Source organism: Chionomys nivalis, chromosome 6, assembly GCF_950005125.1.
Source record: "Chionomys nivalis chromosome 6, mChiNiv1.1, whole genome shotgun sequence".
In the NCBI taxonomy this organism is placed as follows: domain Eukaryota; kingdom Metazoa; phylum Chordata; class Mammalia; order Rodentia; family Cricetidae; genus Chionomys; species Chionomys nivalis.
In genome coordinates this window covers 52482745-52495359 of record NC_080091.1, presented here as the reverse complement: position 1 = coordinate 52495359, position 12615 = coordinate 52482745, and the positions used below count along the sequence as shown (strand labels likewise).

General features: G+C 43.8%; 1 protein-coding gene across 5 annotated transcripts in view; it reads right to left on the bottom strand.

Annotated features, from left to right (window-relative positions):
* Slit2 (slit guidance ligand 2) overlaps positions 1 to 10806 on the bottom strand; it is a 344943-nt gene extending 334137 nt beyond the window's left edge. For 2 of the 5 annotated variants that reach the window (XM_057771566.1, XM_057771565.1), the window contains exons 1-3: positions 8744 to 10805; positions 6020 to 6091; positions 4824 to 4895 (exon numbers count right to left, since the gene is read on the bottom strand). In XM_057771566.1, the coding sequence (XP_057627549.1) occupies positions 4824 to 4895; positions 6020 to 6091; positions 8744 to 8922 (323 nt within the window). In that variant the 5' untranslated portion in view covers positions 8923 to 10805. Of the gene's footprint in view, positions 1 to 4823; positions 4896 to 6019; positions 6092 to 8743 lie in introns of all 5 variants that reach the window. The other 3 variants (XM_057771564.1, XM_057771567.1, XM_057771568.1) reach the window with 3 other exon arrangements.
* Positions 10807 to 12615: the final 1809 nt, after the last annotated feature.

The following is a 12615-nucleotide window of genomic DNA, read 5'->3' as shown; positions in this document are numbered from 1 at the left end:
TTTCAGGATTAGTGGGAAGAGGGTCCTCTACAGCCTGGACAAACAGAGGGTAAACAGTGCTATCCTTCAGACCTGTTATACAACATTTTCTCCACTTGAACTCATGTGTTACAACCTACAACCCAACCTCTGTGTGTGCCACAGCTCCCAGCGTCATATTGAGACTTCTTTTATGAATGGTATGTTCATGTCAAAAGGAAGAATTCAGTCCCATCTTACAGGAGAACATATCTTTTAAGTATTGGTTCATGAAATACAGTGTTTGCTCAAAGAGGGCCTTTATCCTAAAGAGATCTAAATGTCAATGTTAAAAAGTGATGAGTTCTACGATTATTAATTTGGTAAAATTTTCAAATATCTAAGTTATCATACTTATTTCCCAGGTACCCTCACATGGCTACTTCGCAATATTGTAGAATTATATTTTTTCAAGCAAACTACTCAGTGGCAAAGCCACTAGGACTAAAAGTGACCTTTAAATATGAAGAGAATAAAAGCAGGCTAGTTGAATGAAGTTTTGTCTGAAAGACAGACAGTAGCAGTATTGATGCGAGAGGGGTCTTATTAACTAATCTGAAGAGGAATAAGTTTTTAAAGAGTAAGTCATGTAATCAAGATTGCACAGGAGAAATGAAATTCAGGCTCTGTGGGAGTCTCTCTTGTCTAATATTTCCGAGTTTAGAATGGAGTTGAACTGAACACAACTGACTATTTTTCACTGTTGATCCAGCAGTGGATATTAAAGGGTACCTAAATCTTGTACTGGCTAGATAATTCAATCAACCCCATTCCCCTCTGTTATTCTGTCTCTCTGTCCTGCCCCCATCAGCAAAGTCTAAAACAGCATCATATAGCCAGCACTCGGAAACTATCTACCCATCCACGGTGCTTTCCTATTCCTGCAATTACTGTAATGAGTATGTGGTATTTGTGTTGTCCATACAAAGCCATGCTTTTGTATTCCTGGATGCTGCTGCTCCAGAAACGTAAGTTAGACAAACATGTATTTCCTTTTGGCAATGTTGGTATATCAAATATGCCACTCACGTTGTGAGGGAATTTTCAAAATGAGAGGAATTGATTTTACCAGCAGAATGCTGAAGACCCAACTGACAGCCATAAAAAGCAAAAGAGCAGAACAAAATGAATATAGCATGACCATAGCCGTGGATCGAGAGCCAGTGAGTGGCATAGGTTTCAGCAACCTCTGGAATTTCTGTGTTGCAAAAGGAAAGAAAGGAGGGCTAGTGAAAGAGGGAGGGGGAGAGAGAAAGAGACATACGGAGGGAAGAAGGGAGGGAGGGAGAAAGGAAGGGAAGAAGGGAGGGAAGGAGGGAGAGAGGGAGGGAGGGAGAGAGGGAGGGAGAGAAGGAAGGAAGGAAGGAAGGAAGGAAGGAAGGAAGGAAGGAAGGAAGGAAGGAAGGAAGGAAGGAAGACAAAGATATTATATACATTGAATTAATAACTTTTAAGAGAGAACTGCAGAGCTATCCAGCCTTCTGTGACGTATAAGAAAAAGCATACTTCAAGAATTCTAACTTTAAGCTGTAACTTACAAGTATGTACTTTGGTTATTCTTAGTTGATTGGAGTGAATCAGCTGGTAAAATCACTTCATTACATTCCTCTATATCTTTCTTATCAAACAACAGGAAGCTGTTGTATTGTAGTGTGCATGGTGAGTATTCTCCACGATCTCCCAACTCCTGATAAATAATACTACTGATAAAACAAAGCATGCCAGACACCCTGCCCATGCGCATGTCAGGTCTGGGTGTATGGCAGGAACTGTGCCAACAGGAAATGTCATATGCTCATGGGGCACAAGTTCCATTAAAACCTATCCCGTTCACAGTGGCCAATAGCCACACGCTGATGGAATCGCCATCATCTGATACTGTTTTCTCCACAATAGCAAAAGGAAGAAGGAGAGAACAAGGAAAGAAAAGTTTTGCAAAGAAAGGAAAAATGTAAAGGAAGGAGGGCAGGAGAAACAAAAAAGGAGGGAGGAAGGAAGAAAGAAGGACATCTTAACATGTTAACCGGCATTTTTAATCACATCTATTTCATTAAGTGAAAAATACCTTTCTTTTGTTCTAAAAGTGCTTTGATTTACACATATGGTAACTTAAGTTAAAATTACCTTGATTTTACAAATTCAAAACCAATTTCATAAAAAGGTGCAGATATTATTTACTATTTTCAGATCTGTCTTTCTCTTTAATAAGTTATAACTTCACCAACATTATGAGTATCTCTTAAGTTTTATTTCTTCATGTTGATAAATGCTATTATATTTACCATTTCAAAATGAAAACACCTCAGAACCATAGACTGTATGTCAATAAAGTCGATGTTTTTCTATTCTGTTTTGGTTTACCACAAAGAAAAAAAAATTGAAGTCATGCCTTACTAGCTGAATGACTGTTACAACATAAACTAATTCTAATGCATTAGCAATTTAAAGTTCAATTTGAAATTTTGTATCTAACTTATAAACAATCACATAGATTATACAATCCACAGTTTAACATTAATCCATTAATTAGTTTCTGTTTCTTACATTGCCCACTGAAATTTTGTAGAAAACAAGCAATTTGTGAGATATTAATAAAATAGGAGTAGATGCTATAACCATAATAATTTGAATTTGGAACTCACAAGTTAAGGCTGGGTTTTGTATTTCTGTTTCTTAAAACAATAAACTGAACAAAATTTAAAGTAGTCTTCTTCACAACAATGTTGAATGCATGTCTTAGTAAAACTGTCTTGACATTTAATATATTTAAAAATAAATATTTGAAAAGTGTATCCACAATGTTCCTAAGAAATGGCTTAGAATTCCAGAGTCCCAAGGAGATGAATTGGCTGTCAGATAACAATGCGCTTCCATCTGATGGACTTGGCAGTTGTAAACAAATGGAATTTTCTCAGCTTTTCCTCACAAATATGAAATATTTGCTCTCAGCCAACAGCTGGGGTGATTTAAAGAAGTCTTGCATATATATTAGTTTTCATTCAAAATTACAAACCCTCCTCCCACTCTGCAACATCTGACTTAGTCTTTCTAGAATAGAAAATTGTTCTGAGATGAAGTGACACTCTCAGGGGAAGTAAAGTCAAAAACTAGTATCCTCTTACAGCTCTAATCAAATTTCAGATTTTATGGCATCCGTAGGATTTTTTTTTTAGGAAGAGCTAATTTATTTAAGATGAAAGTTCAAATGACATTCTGAAGTGGCTTTAAAAAATATGAAAAAGTGGCATTGTTATGCTCCTAAAGATTTAAAATTACAATACAAGTGAATGTGAGCAGCAGAAAACATCACAGATGATCCTGTGATTGAAACAGAGCTTCAGAACCAAGCTATCAGGATCACTAAAAGACACTCTTGACCAAAGTCTAGCGTTTTGACCAACATTTAATTACCCATTCATTACATTTTATCAATGCATTTAAAATATGTGGTCTAAAATATCTTTGAGAGTTTTTCACTAGGTAGGTATATCAGCTATGTACAAACATCTATGAAGCCAATAAAGAATAAATACTTTCAGAGTATTTTACATATTTAACATGGGTTATGAACAGAAGAACTTAGGTATACATCCAAAAAATATTTATCTGTTCTCAAGTCCTCAGAAAGTACCTCAGTGTGGCTTAACCAGTTTACATATGAATCCACAGTTAAACTGAAATGGACAAACTTTTAAGCTAAAATAAAGTAGACATGACTATGCTTTGCTTGAGGTAATAAAAACATAGTCCTACATATTCTCAAATGTATTACAAAATTACAAGGCAATTTTCCACTTCTAAACAAGGACAGACTTAACCTTGGTCTTGAACTCAGTGAATCTGAACACACTCTATGTATGTTTAAAATTTTAGATACAAGCACCAAATTTATTTTTCCTAAAATAACTATTAGGACAGGCATGGAAACTTATTAAAATAATTACTAGTGCTTTTAATACAGATTTTACCTGTCTTAAAAGTGAAAACCCACTGAACTAGAATAATCATGACATAAAATCTTTAAATCATATTTCATAGTTCAAAGTCTATAATTTTTCTTATTTCAGATATAAATTTGTCTATTATATATTTGTATAATTGAATAATATATATTATTGACAATAATAGTCTTGAAATATATATACTTATGAGATGTTTATGTTTAAAACAACAGTTTTGAAAGTGTAAAATCTAAACTTAAATTTCATGGAAAAAATGTCAGTGCTTAATGGCCACCCATCCCAACCTTAATAATTTGTGACTTATTTTTCCCAGCTGTTATATTTTAGAAGCTATTATAAAACAATTAACTAGAATTGGGAGTAGTGGTTATTGTCAGTGTTCACAGTAAGTAGTAAATACCAAAAAATACAAATCATTGATAGCAACCTTTTTTAAATGTCCTAAAGTATCAACAATGTTACAAACAGCAACAACATAGATGTTTACAAGATTCTACGCCAAGCATCTCTTTCCATAAAGTACCATTAATGCAAATAAAATTTCCAAAGGTCCTTTCTGCGTAAGCCACAGATAACAGATAGGAACACATGTACCTAGTTTAGTGCCAAAACAATGACTATAGAGGAAATAAGTGTCTCAGGAAAGCCCTGAACATTCATGCCTTAATACAAGTTCGTGTTCTTTACCTAGGACTTGGTTTTTATGCCAGAAAACACTGAGTTGTGCCCTTTCTTCTTTAACATTAAAAGCTAGGCCATGAAACTGAAGACACAACCCTTGAAATCCAAGTGGTTTTAAACATGCAGACATGTTGTCATGGGTTTGGGACTGAGAATACTTACAGTCTCTCCAGCTCCTTCAGATCCTGGAAAGCTCCCCTCTCAATGGTGCTGATCTTGTTCTCCATGAGCTGACTGAAATGCAAAACAGAACTGGCTTCTAAATGTCGCCATCTGAGGAGCTTCAACTTCGCAGCCAAAACCTGCAATCCCTCTCTCATGTGTCCATTGTATTTTGCTCTGAATTCCGAGTCACCAGCAAATTTAATAAAAAAGCAGGTGAGAGAACTCAGAGGGAGAAGTAGCTTCCATACCAGACTTTTTTTTTTAATTACTAAAGAAGTTTCTCAGAGAAGTTGCTAATGAAAAGTAAAATCTAAACCTTAAACTGCAAAGTAAGTTGACAATAGAAACTATCCTTTAAAAGCTCGTTTCTTACACTGATTTCACTGGTGTTCCTAACTAAGGAATTCAGTAGCTCAGCACATTCTGAGTTTAATTCGGACCTGGCTATGCACATCATGGATTGGAAAATGCCATAAGGACTAAAGTAATTCCTTAAAACTTAACTCTGGACCCATGGTAGTCAAAAATACATGGCCACTGGGTGCAAATATTTACAAACCTGTGGGGCAACATAAATTTACAAATATAGACTCTCAGCTAATGGTTAACTCACAGCTAATTTAAACCACTAATTAGTGTATTAAGCATAATGCAATATTTTATGTCAGTTTCAAAACTACAAAATAGGGAATGTAATCCAAAGTGAGACCAGTATATTTGATACATAAATGTCCCCCAAAATCCGATGAAAAGATGATTGCATGATTTTAGTGTAAACGCTTTTCTCTACTTTTTCTCTGAAGGAAAAAAATCTGGACGCTCTTACTTCAGTAAGATGAAAGAGCAATCTGCTGAGCCTTCCCAAGTTAACTGTAAGTCCTCCAAGTATAGGACTTCTTTTGTTATTTACTTATATTGTGAAAAGAACGATTCTTCATTTCTATGTAATGCCCTTAGAGTACAGATCTGAGGTCCTTTCTACCCTACTATCCCCATCATACAGCCACTCTTAAAGGCACAATTGCAGTAAAAGTTATACAATGGAAAACAAAAAGAAATACAAGAAGACCTTAAGATATTTTTTAACTGCTCCTGTCTTCAGAAAAGTTTTAAAATCTATGAACATATAGTGATTATACTAAGTAACCTATCTTAAAAACAAAACTCAAGACTCCACGGAAGGAGACACTTACAGAACTCTGAGGTGCCTGAGACCAGCAAAGTCTGTCTTCGTAATCCTTGTGATGTTATTGCCATTCAGATCCCTAAGAGACAACCAAAAAAAAAAATTAACGTTCCTTTTTTATTTCTATCATATTTGGTCAAAGTAAAACTCAAAGCATGTTGGAGCTTTAGGGGAAAGAAAGCAAAAAAAAAAAACCCTTAATTCAATTAGTGTGGCTTAAAAGTAAGCTGGGAAGCGAAGGGAACAAGCCTTTGAAATAGTAGTTTATAAATGTCTCATGTTTACAAAATTCTTGCTGACATATGACAAGAAAACTAAGTGGTGATGTCACCACTAACCCTGGCTTTTGTTGTGTGTTTGTGGCCTGTGTGTGAGAGTGCTTTCGATTTGGGTTTCCTAAAGAATGTGGGTATTTATTTACTGAGGTATTCTACAATGTCGCTTTTATTTTTAGCACAGCCCCCAAGAATTTTTTTTTCATGAACTTTAATGAAAAAAAAAATTTCCCTCATACTATTCGAGAAGAAATTTTTTAAATTAGAACACTTTGAGGGAGCATTGTGGCCAAAATTCCAGAGGCAAAGAAAAGTGTGTGTCAGGGTCAGGGAGAGCGCTGCACCTCAAAGACCTTCACCCGGTCCCCTTCTAGGTTCCCTGGGTTAGCAGAACTCTTTATTGCAGCTCCTGCCCCCCCCCCCCCCCCCCCCCCGACGCAGTGACCGCGGTTTAAACCACTACTGGGAACAATCAAGGAAGTAGGATTTGGCCTTGACACCTTAGTTCCATTTCTGCCCCACTTTTTCTTCAGTCACAACCTTCTTTTCTGGTCAACAACTAAATTTACATGGCTTCATTCATTCACAATGTAACTAGCCTTTGGGAGGTTTCCCCGGATTCCTTCCTGGAAGTTCTATTACTTTCGACTTCCAAACTTCCTGCTGAAATCTGTATTTAAAGTGTTTACTTTGCTAACGGTAGAATTTTATAAACAAGCACCGAGTGTGTGGTTTCCTGAAAACTCCACAAATCTTTCATAAGGATTTTTTTTTTTCAACCACTAGGTACTCCGATGCCTTTTCTGGAAACCCAGGGCTTTGACAAGTTAGTGTTTACAGTGTTCTGAAGGGCGTGGAATGACGAGAGCTAAATTAGAATTTCTCATCGTTTTCCACCCTGTCTCCCCCAACCAACTGCTCAGAATTGTCTCTAAAGTTGTGGGAGTACTTCATGTGCTATGTGTTATCTCCTGCTTTCCGGACCCCAGCATCACATCCTGATGAGACACCCGCGGTAAGGCCCAATAACTGGGCACTGGGGGCTTAGAAAAATAATCAGGGGAGAGCCCCGGTGGAGCTGGAACTAGGCAAACCTTTTCGAAAAAAGAAAATCCTGGACTTGGGCGCTCAAACTGAGAGTGGGGGTGCAGACTGAATCAAGAGGAAGGCAACTGTTGGCCCTGATGACTTTGAGTGCAGAAGTGCCGTCCTAGAATCTTCCTTTCCAGACAGCTAAATGCAGCAAAGAACCGGAATCTCTCCACAATCACCCACGCCACACCAGTCCAGTTTACACCAGCCCAAGTCATGGGCGCCTGCCTGACCCAAGTGCAACTGGGAGAGTCCGGCGCATCCCGGACTCTGTGGCCGGCTCCTAGCGGAGGGCTCCGCTTCACAAAGAGCCTCTGCGCTTCGCTTCCCTAACTTGGGAAGTGCCCCACCAGGAGCGCGTGGGCCGTCATCCCCAGATCTGCGTTTATTTCTTCATTAAAGACTCGCGCAGACAGGGAGGCGGGGATGTCTGCGGGCGGCAGAGCGCGAAGAGGGGCAGACAGAGCAGCTGCCACCACGTGAAGGAGCTCACAGACTGCCAGCAAGGTACCCAAGGGCACACAGCCGCAGCGGGAAGGGTTGGAGGGAGCAGCCCAGGGCCACAGGGTCACCAAAGCGATTGGACCCGGCCCAGTAAGTTCCAGACGGAGAACTACGGCTAACTTTACTTAAGCCTTGGGACACAATCATCCAGCAAGTCTCCTACTAAGTGTGTTCGCTTAGCTACTGTTGCCGCCTCCTCCCTGTAAATGAGAGGGGCTTTTAGAAAGTCATGTCCGAGAGACGATGAGTGTTGTTACTGAGCCTATTCTTGCACTCATCCTTCATAGATTATGAAAAGATCCCCAGGGCACCCCCAAGATTCCACACCCCCTCCCCGGCATTTAGAAGAGTACACAAAGCCTGGGAGAAAAAGCTTCTCTTCTTTGAACAGCCTGCCACCTCCCTTTGCCACAGTCTGAAGCAACAAGGTCCTGAAATAACCCATGTTTACAACACCGCAAGGTGACTCGTTTTGCAGAGTCTGGGAAATCCAGTCACACCTCCCTTGCCCCGGGCATCCTTGAATTCTAGACCCAGGCGCCTTTCTCCCCAAGCCAGAAAGAACTGGTCCACAGTCCAGAAGCAGTTTCAAGTGGCGCTGGGGGGAGGAGGGGCAGGAAAAGGGCACGCAGCTGCCAGTGATCCGCCCCTCTTTGGCAAAGGCTCCTCCCAGTTTAGTGCCCGCCAGTCTTTTACCTTTTCAGAGGGCCCACCCCCCGGGGATATGCGCTGGAGAGCATCTGAGAGCTGCCCCAGGAACCGGTTTCTACCACGCGCGGACTTTCCAGGCTGAATACTTGGGATATTCTACCTTGATGGGAAGGAAGAGAGAATGGGGAGGGCGAAGCGCCCATACTCACAGTCTTTCGGTGTTGCGGGGGATATTCCTGGGCACGTTGCGTAGTGCCAGCCCATGACAGTCCACCGTGCTGCCTGAACAGGAGCACTGGGCCGGGCACGCCTGCGGCGCCACCTTGTTCAAAATCGACAACACTAACCCCAGCGACAGGGACAGTGTTTGCCAGCCAATGCTGCTCATCTTCCCCAACAGGATCCTTGCTTTGAGGGACTTCTCTTTAGCTCTCTATTGAGTGAGAACTGGGCAGTGTCCGAGGCTCGATGCCTGGCGCCTGGCACAGACAGTAATATGGAACAGTAATATAAAGCAGTAGAACTGGCAGAAGCACACGCCTTTCCCCGACTCTCCACGCTTTTTGAGTGAAGCAGAAGATCGGTGGGCAACTTCAGGTCCTGAATATCAATAGGCCCGGGTTAGGCTATGAGGGGACCCCAATGCAGCTGTGAGGACAGAGCGCGTTTTCAACTTGGCGGTAAAAGAGCTCCTACTCGAAACGACCGCAAAGACGCAGGGGCCGGTTGCCTGAAGATGAGCGAGGACTTCTGACCCCAAGGACCCTCTAGAAAATCCGATTCCAGTTGGCAGAGTGCAAGGCTGAGGAGGGGACTTCGATAGTAATAATGGCCCTGATCAAAGTGGGCTCCCCCAAGCTAAAAGGTGCAAGAGCCTGGCAGGTCCAGAGCAGAGCCCTCGAAAAGACTGGGCATGGCGCACGCGGGGGCGCACCGGTTGTTCACGCAGCCCTGGGGGCGCCGGGCGGCGCTGCGGGGCTCAGCTCACAGGGCCTCTCCACTCCTGCGGCACAGCAGCAGCCCCAACCTGTCTTCGCCGCCTCCCGACAGCCAAGGATGTCTTGCACACACACATGCACTTCACTGGAGGAGATCTGGGCAATCCCGCCTCCCTCCCGGCGTCCTTGGCGACGCTCTGCACCAGGGCCTGCCCCTAAGGTCACACAGAGAGACAAAAGGGCACTCGGACCGCTGCAGCCCTGAAGAAAAATCCACTAGTCCGCACCTCTGCAGAAAAAAATCCAGGAAGCCAAGTTTAGTTAGGAAAGCAAGAGCTCCTAGGAAGATTGAGTGGGAACTGGCTGGGGCAAGACTTGGAGCCAGGCAAGCCGGGAGGAGCAAAGCAAAGGCTAGGTGTCCGCGATGCCAGTGATGTTAGTATGCCCTGATGGGTATACTAAGTGATAGGCGGGAGAATGGGATCTGCTACCCAGGTAGATCACAGTCGACAGCCGACTGGCAGTCTGGTGTCCGCGCTCTTGTCAGCCGTTCCGGTCTCCGGGATACGCCGCAGCTCTGCCGCACACACCTGACGGCGCAGGTAGAAGAAAAACAGCGATGTCCCGAGGTGCACGGCTTCTCAGCCACCCCTCAGGAAGCTCTTGCAAGTGGGTCCTCAACCTCAAAGTGCAGGAAGTTTCCCCAGGCGTTGAATCCGGTCTCCCACTGTCACGGTAGGAGTCCAGCCGCGAACGTGGAGACGCCGTTTAGCCACGGACGCTGCACCTGACTCGGCGACGGCAGTCCATGCAGCGCTAGCTTCTAGCCCCTTCCCCTCTCGGGGAGGCTTTCGGCGCCTGCGGTTCCCGGGAGGAAGGTGGGGTGGGGGGGAGGGAGAAGGCGGAGACAGAGAGCAGGGGACTGGCGCTCCGGAGCCCCAGGCAAGTGTCTAAACAATAGGACAGACGCGGCTGCTTAAGTCTCGCCGGGCTGCTGGAAGGTGGGTTGTTGTTGTAACTGGAGTTGTCCGCTCTGGCTGCTGGGCGCTGAGCGCAGCTGAACAAAAAGACCCCAGCCCGCGCCTCTGGAGTCGCCTGTGGGCCCCCGGGACGTTCCCCTTTCTCCTCAGTACTCCCGCAGCCCCACGAAAGCTCGGCAGCTCTGGCCTGCGCCCCGAAGCCTGGGCGCTCCCATCCCTCGCCGCCGCCGCCTCCTCCTCCTTTTTTTAACCACCGTCTGCAGCAGCCACAGCCGCCGCCTCCTCCAACCCCCGCCGTCCAGGCGCTCCGCAAATAAATAAACCCAAGTCCGAAGTTAACGCGGTGGCCGGGCTTTATATAGCAGCGGGAAGCACCCACCCTTGGCTCCGCCCCCGCGAGCCCCGCCCCGCCCCCTGGAAGCGCGCTGAAAGCCCGCACCTCGCTCGCCTGAGAGAGGTGAGGCCCAGGCTGCTATCGCCCGGGGGGGGGAGGTGGCGGCGCGCGTTCCCGTGCGCCCCTGCTCCAGCGAGCCGAGACTCCTACGCCCGGGCAAAGTTTGCCACTAGAAGGAGGCTCCCGGGTCCCCGCCCCGCAACTCCTTGGCCCTTGAGGTGACCCGAGATCCGAGACCGAGGTTCCCAGAAAGAGACTGGGGAGAGGGGCGGCTTTGAACGCTGCTCATAAACAAATGGAGCCGGCAGCGCCTCTGCCGCAGCCTTTTGAGGCGCGATCCTAAAGGGAACCGCTCTGGGTTTGCAAGGCTGCTGCAAGAGGGAAACAGCGAGATTATGATTTTAAATTAAAACAAAAAAATTCTACTGAAATAGATCTGCCTTTGCGGATCTCTCTCTCTCTCTCTCTCTCTCTCTCTCTCTCTCACACACACACACACACACACACACACACACACACACGTGTATTTTGGGAAACTTAAAAGTTCAGAGTTTTAGCAAGTTTGAAATAATGTTTTCCAACCTTCTTGCAAGCCTTCCTAAGCCACCCTCTTCAATTAACCCTTTCTTTTATAGTCACTGGAAAACACCAGGCCAGGGGGTAGCTTGTTTATGCAATACTACAAACTCACACAACTCCAAGGGTTTGAATGAGTCCCTGTGGCAACAGAAAGGGGAAATAATCGTAGCAACACCCATTATGCTGGAAGGTTTCCCTTGTTTCAGTGCTTCTCTGGACACCTCCCCCACCCTTGGCACGTTTTGGAAAGTGGATTTCCTGGTTTCTTTTTGCCTCCTCAGTGTGATGTCTGGCAATAGTCACCATCTCGCGCTCTCTCAGCAGAAACGAAAGCCTCTATAGGTTTGAAATAACATCTAAATGAGTCAGCTTCTTTACTTCATCTTAAATTCCTCATCTTTCTAGTCAGGGTCCACTTTGGAAGTCTTTGAGCAGAAAATTGTGCAAGCCCCTCCCATAAAGTCAGTTTTGTAGCATAGTTTGTGTAATATGTGCTACCCCTTGACCCCCCCCCACACACACACACACACAAGTCTGTCCAGTTCACTTTAGCAGTTTTGGTATCTAACATTTACCTGTCACTTAGAAGGTTCCCTGAGAAGTGTTTCACTCAAGAATATGAAACCTGAAATCTTTCAACATCTTTACATTTTCCTTTTTAAATTGTTCAGGATATCTTTTCCGGGTCATTTTGCCTGTAACTCAGATCCAAAAACCCTTCGGAGGCTCCTTACAAAGGCAGGGTGTCCCCTCATGAACCAGACCGGAATTCTTGGGATTATTCATCTGGCTGTTGTTGGTTTGTAGAGCACCATTCTTTTAAAGGCTTCAGAACATTTGCCATCCAGGCATTCATTTGTCCTTCTAGATTTTAGCTTAAAGGTCGGTTACATAACTTACTTGAGGAGAAAAGAGATGCCATAGTCATATTTCCTTATGACTTGAGACATAGACCACATGTCAGTTGCAAAACTAATTGTCACTGAAAGAATCCCACCACCAGTGAACTTTTTATAATAATAAATTATGTGGTTGAGGCATGTTTTCAGATACACTAAATCATGTGCTGTCACAACTTTGACACTTCACTGATAGTAAGATAAATTTTGTGTGAATTTATCCACCATACGTGATTCACTTTTCTATGTGTATTTTAATTTCAAGAATGTTATCCACATTCAAAATATTAT